Here is a 14,912-nt window from a genome sequence, read left to right as displayed (position 1 = left end):
TCCAAAACCACAGTAGGGTCCAAAAGTCTGAGACCACATTGAAAATCTGAACTCAAAATCTAATTTAAAATGAACAAATAAATTCTATGATGTATAATAAATAAGAAATCTGGAAAACACGATTACCAGGTTTTACATAATATCCATGCAGCTAAAGCAAAAGGAACAAACACGATATATATATTATGATATTAGTTTTTTTATTATTTCATTTTAGATTAAGCATGAGGAACAAACACGATACAAATATATTATGGTATTTATATTACATAGTAGTATTACATTAGAATGCAAAATAAAACTAGTAGTCTTAGACTTTTGGACCCTATTGAATGTCTAGTTTATGTTGTTTTATGTGAAATGATTCCTTGCTTTAAAGGCAGAAATTTTGACCTCCACTCCTGCGTGAGCCATAAAAGCATCCGAATCTTCCTAAATTTTTAACGGCAAGACTGAAATAAGAGCATAGGTTTTTAGTGTACATGCAGTATATACAAAACATGGATTCAGGCAGACGGATTGTAACATTTAAAGGGACAGTACACCAAAAATCACACATTTTGTGTTCTATAGAAGATTAGTTTGCCATAAAATGAGGTAATAATGACTATTTTTAAATTTAAATCACATGTACAATGCTTTCTACTCACCATTTAATTTTAGTATGAACCATTCCATCACTAAACTGAAATATTTCAACAAAAAAAGAACAACGTAGCATTTTGAGACATATCAACTTTCCTTTATTTCAAAGACATTCAGTTTCGACACATTTTAAAATGCACTGGAACATGATTTAATGCTACATGCCAATACAGTCCTATACATGAAAGTGCGACATCACAATGGATTAAATGTACATATTTATTATCCGTTCAGGTTATTAAATATCTGGAAAGAGCTCTAGCATTATTATTATTATTATTTAACTTGGGGAACGACTCTTCAGAGAGCGACGGGAGCACACACCCTTGGCAGACCAGGCTCCTGCATTCAACATGCATCCTGAAAAGGCACTTTCATGTGAACACAGTGTGTGTGTTTGTGTGTGTGTGGGAGGGCGGGGCGATAATCTCAGATCGCTTGGAAAAGGACAAAAAAGTGGGTGTCGGATACGGCGACAAGCAGACGCAGTCGTATGAAAGAGCACCAGTAAGAAATGAAGGTAAAAAAATAGAGCAGGTAGAAAAACATAAGAGCAGCAGTCAAAAAAAGTGGAAAAACAATCATCGTTAGTGTATAAAAAAGTAAACCAAGGCCGTTCAGTCGTAAAACTACTCACTTCACCTTCATGCATATTTACATTCTGGACTAAACACCCTTTAATCACACACACATTCACTCACACACACACACACAAACCCACACAATCTTGTCTAGAAGTGCAGTGCACTCTTTCTAACTCTCCTTCACTCACACACACACACACTCAAATACTTAAGTTGTCATGTACAAGCATGAATTATCCATCATCTTGTACTCTGAACTACTCTAAGCGTGTTTTATCATGCAAAACCCCCCACACAGACACACACAGGAGAGCCATGTATGGTTAGTGTGCTCCAAAGAGTCTGCCGTTGACGTTATCGTACAAACACACGTACACTGGAAGCACAGGGGACGCTAAAATCGAGGATTGAACACCGTTATCATCCGTCAGTGGAGCAGCAGTGGAAATTGTACTTGAACGACCCGAAGGAGGGCGTGGCCTGAAGGCGTGGCCTATTTGCACAAACTTTCAGAATTTTCTTCACAATCCTCCCTGGAATGTCTTTTTTGCGCCTTCAGTGTGATGTTTTGTTAAAGCTTCGTTCGTGCGTTTGCCCTCGGAATGTTATGGTTGTGTCCCTCCCACGTCGTCCAATCAGGCTTCAGGGTTTGGTTTCCATGGTAAAGGGGGAGGTTTATCTGGTGATCAAGGCTTAGCGTGGTATTTTTCGAGTGAAAACAGGAAAAACAGTGGAACATTCATGGAATACATTCTGTGTTCTTCAGTCGCCTTGCGGGAAAGACTAAGTGAACGAAAAAAACAAAAAAAAACAAAATTACATTCCCCATCAAATTCCAACAAGTGAAATAACTATTTTCCCAAGAGGCACCGGGAGTCCTGTAACTCGAATCGAAGCATCAAAAAAAGCAGCAGCAACTTATAAAAACAACGTTTTCGACACATCCCTCTTGTAAGGCCTAACAAATCAAAGCACTCAAAATACATTGCACCGACTCAATGGAACACTTCCCATAAAAACAACAACGGTACTTCCTGTACAGGCAGTCTCTCTCTGCTGTCTCTGAATGTGTTCCTTGTAAATGTATCTACACACAGACACGGTAAAGTCCTATTCACTTTGAGAATACACACACACACACACACCACCCTGACAACACATTTATGGATATAATATCGTAGACTAACGCTATCAGACCGTTCTGCGCGTAAACTAGCTATCGGCCGTACAATCATGTCATTAATAAGAGATTAACCCTGTTCTTCGAGCAGTCGTCGAGTCTTAAACCCTGTTTCCTTCGGTTGGACCCATTGGCTTACATAGTGCCAGATTTGTCGCCGCTGAAACTCGAGGGTGGATTCTGGGGCTGCTGGGAAGGCGGGGGGTTGGCTTTGGGGAGAATGGGCGGTTTAGGCCGCAAAGCGGGTGGGCGGAGCGTCACACCCATGCGGGGTGAGGCCACGGGTTTGAAGGTGGCTACGGGGTCGTTGGAGCGCCGGGACGAAGGGCCGGGCAGCGGAGGGAGAGGAGGAAGGGGGCTGATAGGGCTGAGGGGGCTCGGGGAATCTGATGGACTGGACAAGCTGGAGGGGGTGGAGCCGGATGGGCAGGACGGGCTGCTCTTCACCTGCTCCAGGGTGTCCAGCACCAGGTCAGGAGCCGCGGGTTTCCCGTTCTGCCTTTCCAGCTGGCGCAGCTCATTCAAGGCCAGACTCATGGTTTCCTCTAAATCCTGGAGAGCGAGCGAGAGAGAGAGAGAGAGAGAGAGAGAGAGAGAGAGAGTGTTAATTGTACTGGTATTACTAACACGACACGTTGTGTTATTTGAGCATGCATGAGTGCAGATTTGTGCAAATCTCACAAAACCTGTCATGGACATTTCTGGGTCATAATGCACAGCAAATTTAAAGAAAACAAGTAAGAAACTGTATTTTGATAGAGAAAATAAATCCTATATTTTCAGGGTCCCTACTTTTTTTTTTCCAGCAAGTACTATATAAATGTAATATATAAATTAGGGCTGTCAAATGATTAATCATGATTAATCACATCCAAAATAAAAGTTTTGTTTACATAATATATGTGTTTATACTGTGTATATTTATTATATATATATAAATACACACACATGCATGTATATATTTAAGAAGAATATGTTATGTTTATATATTAAATATATTTTATATATAATATAAAATATAAGAATATAAATATATAAATGTATATGCATGTAAATAGTTTCTAAATATATAATTTATGTGTGTGTATTTATATATACATAATAAATATACCCTGTACACATACATATATTATGTGAACAAAACTTTTATTTTGGATGTGATTAATCGTGATTAATCATTTGACAGCCCTAATATAAATTATAATAATATCTAAATTATTTAAAATTATTATATTGTTAATTTACTGATTATTAATTTTATTTAAATATTTTACAAAATTAAACTTTTTTACAAAGAATAATAAAATATAAACTGATTATACATTTAATAAATATATGAAATTTAAACATTAAAAAATTATATCTAGCTATTATAATATCTAACAACATATCACCATTTATACTGGTAATTCGACGATTATCAATTTAATCAAAATGATAAAATTAAAGTAAAAAAAACTATAAAATATAAATTGATTACACCTTTAATACACAAATAAAGAAATCTAAACATGAATATATATTATTTTTTCATCTATTTTTTATATTATTGTGAATCCAATTATTAAATTGAATCTTGACTGAATTTTTAAAATTTTACAGTTAATTCTAAATTAATTTTCAAAAATGAATAAAATATAAATGGATACATCTAATACACAAATAATGAAATATAAATATAAAAATGGTACATAGATATTATAATACCTAATATAATTTATCATCATTCATATTATTGTTAAATAATTCCCCAATTAATAAAAAAGTAAATTAATTAACATTTTACAAAATTATTATATTATAAAATTATTATATATTTAATAAACATGATTAAATAATAAAAACAATTATCTAAAATGTTATATGTAATATAGTTTTTATTTATATTATTGTTAATTGATTATTCATTTTATCAATATTTTGAAAGCCTTTTCTAAAATTAATATAAACTAACTATACATTTATTACACAAATTATTAAACAATTATATGAGAATCTGAAAAATGTGCTTAACTGTAAAAATGTCAATGCAAAAAAAATCGTAACAGTCCTACAAAGGGGTTTTAATTTCATATTCCAACTTATTTTCTTTCCTTTTAACTTTGGGATTTGCCCATTTGCATGTCTGTTCATAACAAACCTGTGCCATTGTGTGCGGGTTCAGCGTCTGGGAGCGTTGAATAGGTAACCCACAATGCATTGTGGATGGTGACTGGCGTATTGGAGGACTCTCCCGCTCTCTGTCCCTGCGCAGGGACTCGTGTTGGCTGATGTTGGCAGTGCCGTTGCCGTTGGAGGTGCCGTTGTGTCCCGTGCGTCTGTGGTGCTCGGGACTGTCCACACAGCTGTTCCCACGCAGCAGCTCCCGCGGGCTGAAATGCCCCGTTACCGTCACCGTTACGGGAGGAGAGCTACGTTCCAGCCCATTGCCGTGGCAGTGACCGTCACTTAAGCGACCAGGGACACGGCGCAGGAGGGCTTCCGTCCGCTTCCGGTGTCTGAGGAGAGGAATGAGGAATTAATAAAGTCAAATGCAAGGAGAAAATTGACTAGGAGACTGAAGGCCGGAGTGTGTGTGTTCTCACCGGCTGATGAAGGTCTCAGGGATTCTTGGCTCAGTAGGGGACGTCAGCGACCGTCTGGAGCTCACTTCATCTGAAGGTGTAGTGCTGGACTCACTGTCTGTTTTCTGGCTCAGAGTGTCTGACATGGCCTCATCCCTGAAATATATCATTCAGAAGTTCATTCATTCATCCATTTTCACATCAAGCTATTTGTTTGATCATAATAAGATTTACAAGGAAATTAAATTAGCCAATTGAAATGTGTCATTAATTAGTTATTATAATTATTTTATTTTATTTTATTTTATTTTATTTTATTTTATTTTATTTTATTTTCTTATATTATATTCTTATATTGTGTAGAGGAAGTACCATATTGATTTATGATTTTACAGCAGTAACATTAAGTGGGAATTAGTCACCACTGAACAAAACTAAAATAAACTAAAATAAATAAATAAATAAATAAAATAATACACATTTTTTTAATTATTAAATTAAAATCAAATTCTTACATTGTGTAGAGGAGGTACCATACTGATTTGTTTTTACAGCAGAAATTTTAAGTGGGAATTAGTCACCGCTGAAATAAAATGAAATAAATAAATAAAATATAAAATAAATACAATAAAAATGTAAAATAAAATAAAAAAATAAAATGTGACCTCTCAAACTGTGAAAAGGAGATACCATATGTTTTTACAGCAGTAACATTAACTGTAAATGTGGTATTTTGGTGGAAAATGTTTGCTATGGTATTCTTTTTTTTGTTTATCTTATCTTGTTGCCTTGAATATGTAGAAGAAGCGTGTGAACTCACTCCTGCAGCGTGACGTATTGGTGTGGTATGAGTCCGTCAATGGCGTTGTGTCGTCCCTCCCACCAGTCTTCAGACGCTCTCTGAAACAGCAGCAGAGTGGCTCCTTTTTTAAAGGTCAGCTCCCGTCCAGACCGTCCCACATAGTCAAACTTGGCTATGGCCTCCACAGGCTCACCCTCTGAAAGAAAGACAGACAAATTCACCATTCTGTATTTTTGCGATTAATAAAAACGAATATGCACGCATGTATTTACCCTCCTCGCTCGTCTGTGTTTCCGTCCCTCCATCCTGCTCCCCCTCCTCAAATGCTCCAGGTTCACTGTACGGACTTTCACTTAAAGAACACAAAAGATCATCAGCATACTGCAATACACTTTAAATGTGGATATGGTAATTAGTTATGCACATAAACTCACCAGTACTCAGTATTGCTCATGCATTTCTCATAAACAGGTCCCTCCAGCTCTTTGGTGTCAGGGAAGATGGTTTCATGGTGGATGATGATGGTTTTGACGATCTCGTTGACGTGAGCCTGACATGAGACCTGGTCCAGGAGGTCCGGGGTGGGCATCAAAGTGGGGCCGAAGCATATAGCCAAGTTTCCAGGGTCCATCATGTTCTCGTCACTGTACTGGGACAAGCTGCGATGGGAAACAAACCCATGATGCATTACGTTGTCTCCTGAGTACATCACTAAAATTATGCATTCTCAATCAGAGCATCAGTCTGTTATTTGTGAATAATATAAATTCCATATCGCACCTTTACCCAACACTCTCGCTCCCAGCCTCCCTCTGTCTCTCACGGCACAGAGGTGGGAGAGGATTTAATTTCGGGTGTGAAAACGGATGCTTAGTTTAGCTGCAGTTCTCCTATTCAATGAGACGCTTCAGCTTTGCAGCTGAGTGAGTTGTGTTCGTTTGGAAGTAGCAATATTGATGAATATTTCACACTGAGTATATACATGGAACAGTGGGTATGTGGGTTTACTTTGCTACCCTCTTGGGACAAATCTGTCAACATGAATCAGCTAAATATAGCAAAACATTCCTTTAGGGATATCTGAAAACTTTCTAAAAAAAATGATTCAGAGATATAACAGTAAATATAACTGTAAATGTCTTATGTAATTTATGGTAGTAATTTCAGTAAATGAAATCAGACACTTCATAATACCATCTGACCTTCTAAAAAATATTTAATTGGCGTTATCTGCATTTCTTTTGGGGTAGTCTGTATTATTTAAAATAAAATAAACATTAACTGAAATAAATTAAAATAGAAAAACATTTCTAATTGTATTAATTATATATATATAAACAAATAAAAATCAACATTTCTAATTTTCCTTAAAAATAAAAATAATTCTTCTGTATTCCTGTTTTCTTTTAGAGTCTGCATTGATTAATTATTTATTAAATATAAAATCATTAATAATATTTATACCAGGGTCATTATCATTAACTAAAACAAATACAAAACAATACAAAAAAAAAATTCATTATTTAAAATAAAATAAATGTTAACTGACTTTTCAGGGGGTATATACACACACACACACACACACATACACACACATATATATACAGATATATATATATATATATATATATATATATATATATATATATATATACACACATTTAGATTTAGTCATTTAACAGATGCTTTTATTCAAAGTGACTTATATTCTATTATATAATAAATAAAAAGAAAACGAATAGATAGAATACAAAAAGATTAGAAAAGCTAGTGTTTTTGAAAGCAACATACAGTCTGTGTAGTATGTCCTTATTTTATTGCTATATAAATGTGTGTGAATACTCACTGGTTGAGGAATGCAAACAGGTATCTCATGACCACAAGTGTTGGTCGTGGTGTTGTGGTCAAGATCTTGCGGATGGAGAGGGCACGTTCATACAAACTCTCCGTTCCTGTTGAACGCACATGAACATTGAAGTTCATGAACAAGGAAAAGCAGACGTCCCGTGTGCTCAAACAGGCAGGGACTCTTTTATTTTCACATGAAAAGACAGCAGCTGTCCAAACGCCCCAGGAAACCAGAGTACTTAGCACCCTGTCATTTCCTGAACGCTTGTGCCACCGTTTCTCACACACACCTTTCCTTTCCTTTCTCCATCCTGCCTCACACACTTACATGCACACATATGAACGCAGAGAAACAAGCACTCACGGACGCAGGCGATGAGATCATTGAACTTCTCCTTGGAGAAAAGTGGGTTGTCCAGGTTGCGAAAGTACATTTTCAGCACGCCTGCTACTGAGTTAATGTCATGGTTATTCTCCTCGTCAGTCAAGGGGTCGTTGCCTGGGAAACAGTCACTAAGATGAGAGTGTATCCATGGTGATAGATCTTTTTCATTAAAATCAGTGATTTTCACATTTGAACACTGAGCTTTCAAAAAGCCATTGGCATTTATTATTATACATTTACAATTTTAATTGTTTTAATTTAAGGGAGACTGTTAAACTGTATTTAGTCAATGCTATTTGTTTATATTTTATATATAATAGCGCAAAAAAATCTTTATATTGAGACTGTTAAACTGTATTTAGTCAATGCTATTTGTTTATATTTTATATATAATAGCGCAAAAAAATCTTTATTATAAAAAAATATATAAAAATATATTTTACAATGCAGATGGGAGGTACATATTAATTTATGGTTTGATTAACTTAAGTGAAAATTAGTCACCACTTCTAAATTAAAATAAAATGGTCAATGGCACCAACTGGGGGATTGAGATATAGCGCAAAGAAAAATTCTTATATTATACCATATTCAAAATCAAAACGCAGCTATGATTTACTTTTCAGAAACTTTCAATTAATAATCTTTATATTATACTATATTATAAATTATGAAAATGATTATAAAAAGTGACATTTTACAACATGCAGAGGAGGTACCATATTAATTTATGGTTTGATGCAAGTAACATTAAGTGGAAATTAGTCACCACTTCTAATATAAAATAAAATGTTAATAAATTACATTTTACAACATGAATTGAAGAATACTTTGTTTATTTCTTAATGGTGACTCATAATTATAGTGCAGAAAATTTTTCTTAATATGACAAAACTCATAACTTTTCAGAATTAAATCTTTTTTAAAGCTTAAATTATTATTGTTTTAAATATGGAGAAACATTCAAACACTGTCTAACTTTTCTGTAAAACTTTTATATAAATTATTATTGTTTTATGTGTTTTATTATGTTTAAATTTGTCTAATTAAATAAATTGTGTATTATAATTTTGTGTAGGTATTATCTATAATAATGTATTATGGCTTTATGTAAGTAACATTAAGTGGAAATGAGTCACCTGTTATAATAAAATAAGAATTACACCATAATTTTTCTTCATCGTGAATACTCTATGTTTTATGATTTCTTCATCGTATTACTCTATATTTATTTTTTTTCTTCGTGTTTTTATTTTTTTTTATTTGTTTTATACCAGATTTATAAATTAACTCGTTTCCTTCCAGATTTTAATACCGTGACTGCAGGAATTGTGGGTCAAAAGCATAATATAAGTATGAGAATCCACCTTACACCACTGCGTTCACAAACCCTTCAAAAGCAGTTCTTGATGTCATTGAATGCTCCACCTGCCGCAGCCCTGAATGGCTGAAACTGCTCCGGGTGTGGTGTTGCAGTGTGTGTGTGTTGAAACCCTGAAAATACCCTGGTGTTGCAGACCTAGAAGAAGAATAAAAAAATACACCATAATTTAAGAGCATGTGAATGCATATGTTTGTTGATTTATTAAATTTTAGATTAATAAAGCGAATGCAGCTCTCTACAATCAGTGGGATGGCCTTCCCAGAATCCTGCATGCAGATAAAAATAACCCAATAGTCATAAAGCAGCACATGGAAGTTGTACAAAATATGAAATATGTGTGCTGGTACAGGTGGAAACAAACGCTGCGGTTACCTGGTGCCTGCTGTGGGAGTTTCGTCGACGGCTAAGTGGAAAAAGAGAGAGAAATACAACTGAGATTTAGCATTCAAAAAGGTCATGAGAACCTTTACAAATATCAAAAGGACCTTGTGATGCAGAGCAGTATATGTAAAAAGGGCATTAAAAGAAGGTCAGACATAGATGATGAGATTTACCTGGTTGTCATGATGTCTGCTCTGTATTCTGTGGACATAGATATAATATTAGACCATATTTCACTGCTCTTCAGACAAACTCAACTAATCAGAAAGCTCAAGTGATGTCACTTACTCTTCATTATATCATTTCAAATGGTGGACACAGATTATTTATCTTGGTTTTATTCACATGGATGAATATATATATTTATATAAATTGACTATGTCTTGCTAGCTGCACATGTAAAAATGCATATACTCTTTAAATACATATTTACATAAAAGTTCATAATGAAAATTCATTAAATAATATTTTCATTTATACATCAATAAATAATAAAATATTTAAATGAGTTTGAATTATTTTAATATTTATTTTTTATATTATTATTATTAGTAGCAGTAGCAGTAATAGCACTAGTAGCAGCAGTATTCATATTAGTATTAAAATAGAATTTAATAAATCAAAAAATTAAAGCGAAAATAAGAGAAAATAATAAAAATATAATAATAATTATTATTATCTTTTATTATTTTCATTTCTGAACCATTCTCATTTTCTTGTTGTTAGCAGCCGCAGCTGCAGTAGTTGTATACAATAGTAAAGAATAAATATAATCATAATAATTACACATTTTAGAGAAAAGAGCAACATCACCTTCAGCTATGCTCCTCTTCAGCATGTCATGTTTGGCTTGTAGTTTAGCGATGAGATTACTGCCTTCCAGATACTCCTTCAGCTTCTGCAGCCACACAGATACACCCAGTCAATAATAATCCAATTACACTGGAATTTAATGATCTAATTAGACCTGGTCATCCTTCAGTAGTCTTTAAACTTAGTTTAAAGATACTGACATTGCTTTAGGCTAAATCCAGGGGTCACAACGCTACAAAACTACAGTGTAAACAGATCATTGGCTGCAAAGTGTGATGCAAGGAGAATAAATATGGTGTCTGTGCTCTTTTCTGTGTCTGATGCAAGTAAATGTCTTCTTAAATGCTGTATTTCCAAAACTGTCCCTGTTTGAGTGAGTGTGTGTGGGCCAACATTTACTGTGAAGTAGAAGAGCTCTGTTTCCTGCTGGTTGGCACGTCTCTTGGCCAGGCTGGGTTTGCTGAGGTAAGTGTCTGATACGCTGGATTTGACTGACTCAGTGGAGCGACTGTGCTGGAAGCTCTCGGACACGTCGTAGTCTTCCATGTTCACCAAGTCCTGGATAGTGCTGAGCGTAGCCTCCGATGTCTTCTTCACCTTCAGAGGGACATAGAGAGTTAGTGAAGTGGTGGTGCCACTGTACATTAAAACACACCACTGTACTGAATGATTAGATCATGGTCATTTTAATCCAAGGACAGTTTTCACTTGTATTTTCATATTTCGGAAGCAACGCACAAAACAGGTGTGAATAGGGTCCAAAACAGTTTGTGATCCAATCACACATCATAAACTATAAGTAACATTTGCTGCCTGATTAAACCCTTAAAGATCTAGTTCACCCAAAAAAGAAAATTCTGTCTTCATTCACTCACCCTCAACACCGAATCCTGTACGAGTTTCTTTCTTCTGTTGAACAAATGAAGATATCTATAACCAAATCAGTTGCTGGTAGCCACTGACTTTCATAGTACGGAAAAATACAATGTAAGTCAATTGCTTCCAGCAATTGCTTGTTTACTAATATTCTTCGAAATATCTTCTTTTGTGTTCAAAAGAAGAAAGAAACTCAGGTTTGGAATAACTTGAGGGTAAATAAACAATGACAATTTTCATTTTTGTGTGAACTAGACCTTTTAAATGATTTTATTAATGTAATTTTACTTTAATGTATTTACTATGGAAGACTGTTACGGCGACTGAATCTCACAATTCTGACTTTATAACTCACAATTGTGAGTTTATATTATGCAGTTCTGAGAAAAAAAAAAACAATTGCAAGTTTATACTTCACAATTATGAGAAAAGTTAGTCAGAAAGTCAAAATAAATTATTTACTCAGTAAACTCACTATTGCAAGCAAATTAATTTTTTTATTCAGTGTCAGAAATGGGCTTCCATAACTTACAGTATGCAGCTGAATAAAAAAAAAAAAAAAGTTAACTTTTCTCCAGTCAATACTTAAATAAAATTTTGCAGTGAAAATAAAAATTGGAAATTTATTTGGAAGCAATAATTTGTCCATTGTGTTCCCAAGCCTTTTTGAAAGAAATTAATACTTTTATTCAGCTGGGACACTTTAAACTGACCAAAAGTGACATTAAAGACATTTATGATAGTACTGTATGATATTATTGCGATAATGCTGTTCTTTTGAATTTTTTATTCATTAAAAAAATCCTGAAAAAAGCATCATGGTTTCCACTAAAATATTATGCAGTACAACTGCTTTCAACATAAACTATAATAAGAAATGTCTCTTGAGCACCAAATCAGCATATTAAAATGATTTCTGAAGTATCATGTGACACTGAGTACTGACTATATTTTTGATTTAATACTGATCAATTAAATTAGTATTATTATGTACAACCAAGCTAATATTACAATAGTTTGATGTACTTTTTGTTTCGTGACAATCACACACTGTACTCAGGAATTGGTCCGTAGTCATCTAGAGAATCGAAGATTTAGGAATATCCTGCACACACATCCGTACACCCCTCGGTCTCTACAGTAATACAGCGTTCATCAGCACTTCTGCTCTGTCCTTCACATGCTGAGAGCTGCAGGAAACAGCTGGCCTCTGCCAACAACCACACACACTCCAACAGAGACTGAGAAGATGGAAACGATACGTATGAATGCATCTGTAGCTGTGAAGGAGAGTGCTGGTGTGCATGTATAATACCTGACGACAAAGAGAGAAGGAACGAGAGAAGGGGAAAGGAGAAATGGAGAAGGTGTGTACGCCTGTCATCTCATTCTTTATCCTCAGTGGGGGAACTGCAGCTGCCGAGGTGCTTATTCAAGGGGAAGGGATTGTGTGTGTGTGTGTGTGTATGTGTGTGTGTCTCACCTCTTCATTTTCGATCTTCAGTGTGGAGAGGCGCGACTGCAGCTGCTGGAATCGGAGGAGGAGCTCGGCTTGCACCTGCGGCAGTGCTGTGATTTGACTCACCTGAAATATCAACATGCATAAATACACATATTACAGAAACCACTCAGCAGAACAAACAAATCATTTGATCGTATTTATTATTTAAGTGGCCTTTTTGCCATTGTCAAGGACATGGATAGTAAAAAAGGACAGGATATGATAGGGAGAACAGCGTGGTGTTGGATAAAATATGTTGTGAGCCAGACTTGAATTTGCATTGCCCATGTGACCACCAAGGCTCTGCATATCAGAGCATGCATGATAACTAAAAGGTCACAGTTTTGACTAAATTTGACATAAAAATTCTGAGTGAAATTGGATAATGTGTCAATTAGCAAGCTCAACCATATATATCGATATAGGTATGCTTTGTTCTCAACACTTGAGGTTAAAACTAATATATTTCTATAAAAATTAATGTAGGTTTTTAGAAGCTGTAAGTGGTCACCACTTTTAAATTGCCTTTTTGGCTTCATGAATTAATTTGAAATGGTCCTGTGGTGTGACAAATGAGTTTTAAAAAAATTATGAATAATCCATTTGGCCGCAATTATTATGAGGTCATTAAACTGCATGTGCAAAAATTATAACACAACTGGAAAATGCCATTTAAAACAGTTTTAGGAAAACAGACTCCCATATGCTTCATTTACACAAATTAGCAAAGTTTTAGCTTATTTATGCTTATTAATGCTGAAAATCTCTCTATTATGTGAAGGCACATCACACAGGAATAAAAATGGAAGTAGTATGTTTTAGTTTTTCCAAATTAGTTTAGTTTTTGATTACAAAATATGACAATGTTTATAAAGTATTAGGATTTTCTTTTTCTTCATTTTTGACCCAATTTATATAATCCCACAGTTCACAATCTAGTCAAGCACAGGACAATTTCAAACTTTGACATAAAAAAAAACATTTAAATAAACTATTTCATGTTTATAGATAAAATAATTTTCTTTTTTGCTGTCCAGCCAAATTATGAAGATATTTACATTTATGTAAATATGGCAGACGCTTTTTTCCAAAGCGACTTACAGTGCATTCAGACTAACAAACGCAATGCTCTACTTTGAGCCACAGGAACACATAGTAAAACTCACTGCAATAACACAAATTCATTCCTTTCCTGCACAGAAGTCTATAGGGCCTTTCACACCACTTTAGTTCCAGAACTAAATGTACAGTACAAAAGTACTGGGATGATTTTGCAAGAACTATTTCCCAGTACCATTTAAAGGGTTGCATTCACACCGACAATGCGTACTAGGAAGTGACGTAAGCCGGTCGACATCAATGTCATTTGTGTGCAGCGCAGACCCTGTAGGAGCTGATTTGGTTCTCGAAAAAGGCAGTCCGGTACTACAATCATACCCAGTTGCGGCAGTGTGAAAACGCTAAAAAGTAGGTAGTTCCACAATTAGTTCTGGTACTATGAAAAGGTTCCCATGGTGCGAAAGGCCCTAATGTACTGTAAATGAGATGTATATATGCAGATTGGACACTAGGTGGCATGTGACCTGGTCTCCCATGTGTGGCTGAAAGGAGAAGCGTGCAGGAGGGGTGAACGCTGTAGGGTGAGTCTCCATAAAGCGCTGCCGGTCATTACTGGGGTCCAGCCCCTCTACAGCCCCCTCCAAAATATCCAGGCCCTCGTGCCGAGAGGTTTCCAGGCTGTATTCTGCTGACAAGTAGGTGCGCAATGCCCGGCTCAGGCCTGCATGGTAGCCGAGGTCACAACACTGTTAAAACACAAAACACACACGCTCGATTTTAATGGAGAAGAGAACATGAATAGTGTGGATTTATGTGAAGCTGTCAGTCAAACCCGATTACGACGGATGAACCATTGCTTTAAAGCATTTATCTAGAAATGATCCTCCAGG

General features: G+C 35.4%; 1 protein-coding gene across 1 annotated transcript in view; it reads right to left on the bottom strand.

The window, feature by feature from the left end:
- Nucleotides 1–720: 720 nt before the first annotated feature.
- LOC109062901 (SLIT-ROBO Rho GTPase-activating protein 1-like) overlaps nucleotides 721–14,912 on the bottom strand; it is a 36,089-nt gene continuing 21,897 nt past the window's right edge. Inside the window, exons 7-21 of the mRNA XM_042722617.1 lie at nucleotides 14,547–14,768; nucleotides 12,946–13,047; nucleotides 10,986–11,183; nucleotides 10,587–10,671; nucleotides 9,947–9,974; nucleotides 9,765–9,795; nucleotides 9,553–9,658; nucleotides 7,988–8,167; nucleotides 7,622–7,727; nucleotides 6,210–6,434; nucleotides 6,048–6,127; nucleotides 5,794–5,971; nucleotides 4,995–5,129; nucleotides 4,550–4,907; nucleotides 721–2,961 (exon numbers count right to left, since the gene is read on the bottom strand). Coding sequence (XP_042578551.1) covers nucleotides 2,545–2,961; nucleotides 4,550–4,907; nucleotides 4,995–5,129; nucleotides 5,794–5,971; nucleotides 6,048–6,127; nucleotides 6,210–6,434; nucleotides 7,622–7,727; nucleotides 7,988–8,167; nucleotides 9,553–9,658; nucleotides 9,765–9,795; nucleotides 9,947–9,974; nucleotides 10,587–10,671; nucleotides 10,986–11,183; nucleotides 12,946–13,047; nucleotides 14,547–14,768 — 2,451 coding nt within the window. The 3' untranslated portion in view covers nucleotides 721–2,544. The remainder of the gene's footprint in view (nucleotides 2,962–4,549; nucleotides 4,908–4,994; nucleotides 5,130–5,793; nucleotides 5,972–6,047; nucleotides 6,128–6,209; nucleotides 6,435–7,621; nucleotides 7,728–7,987; nucleotides 8,168–9,552; nucleotides 9,659–9,764; nucleotides 9,796–9,946; nucleotides 9,975–10,586; nucleotides 10,672–10,985; nucleotides 11,184–12,945; nucleotides 13,048–14,546; nucleotides 14,769–14,912) is intronic.

The sequence above is a fragment of the Cyprinus carpio genome, chromosome B4 (assembly GCF_018340385.1).
Source record: "Cyprinus carpio isolate SPL01 chromosome B4, ASM1834038v1, whole genome shotgun sequence".
NCBI classification, from domain to species: Eukaryota; Metazoa; Chordata; class Actinopteri; order Cypriniformes; family Cyprinidae; genus Cyprinus; species Cyprinus carpio.
This window is presented reverse-complemented; position numbering and strand designations above follow the sequence as displayed.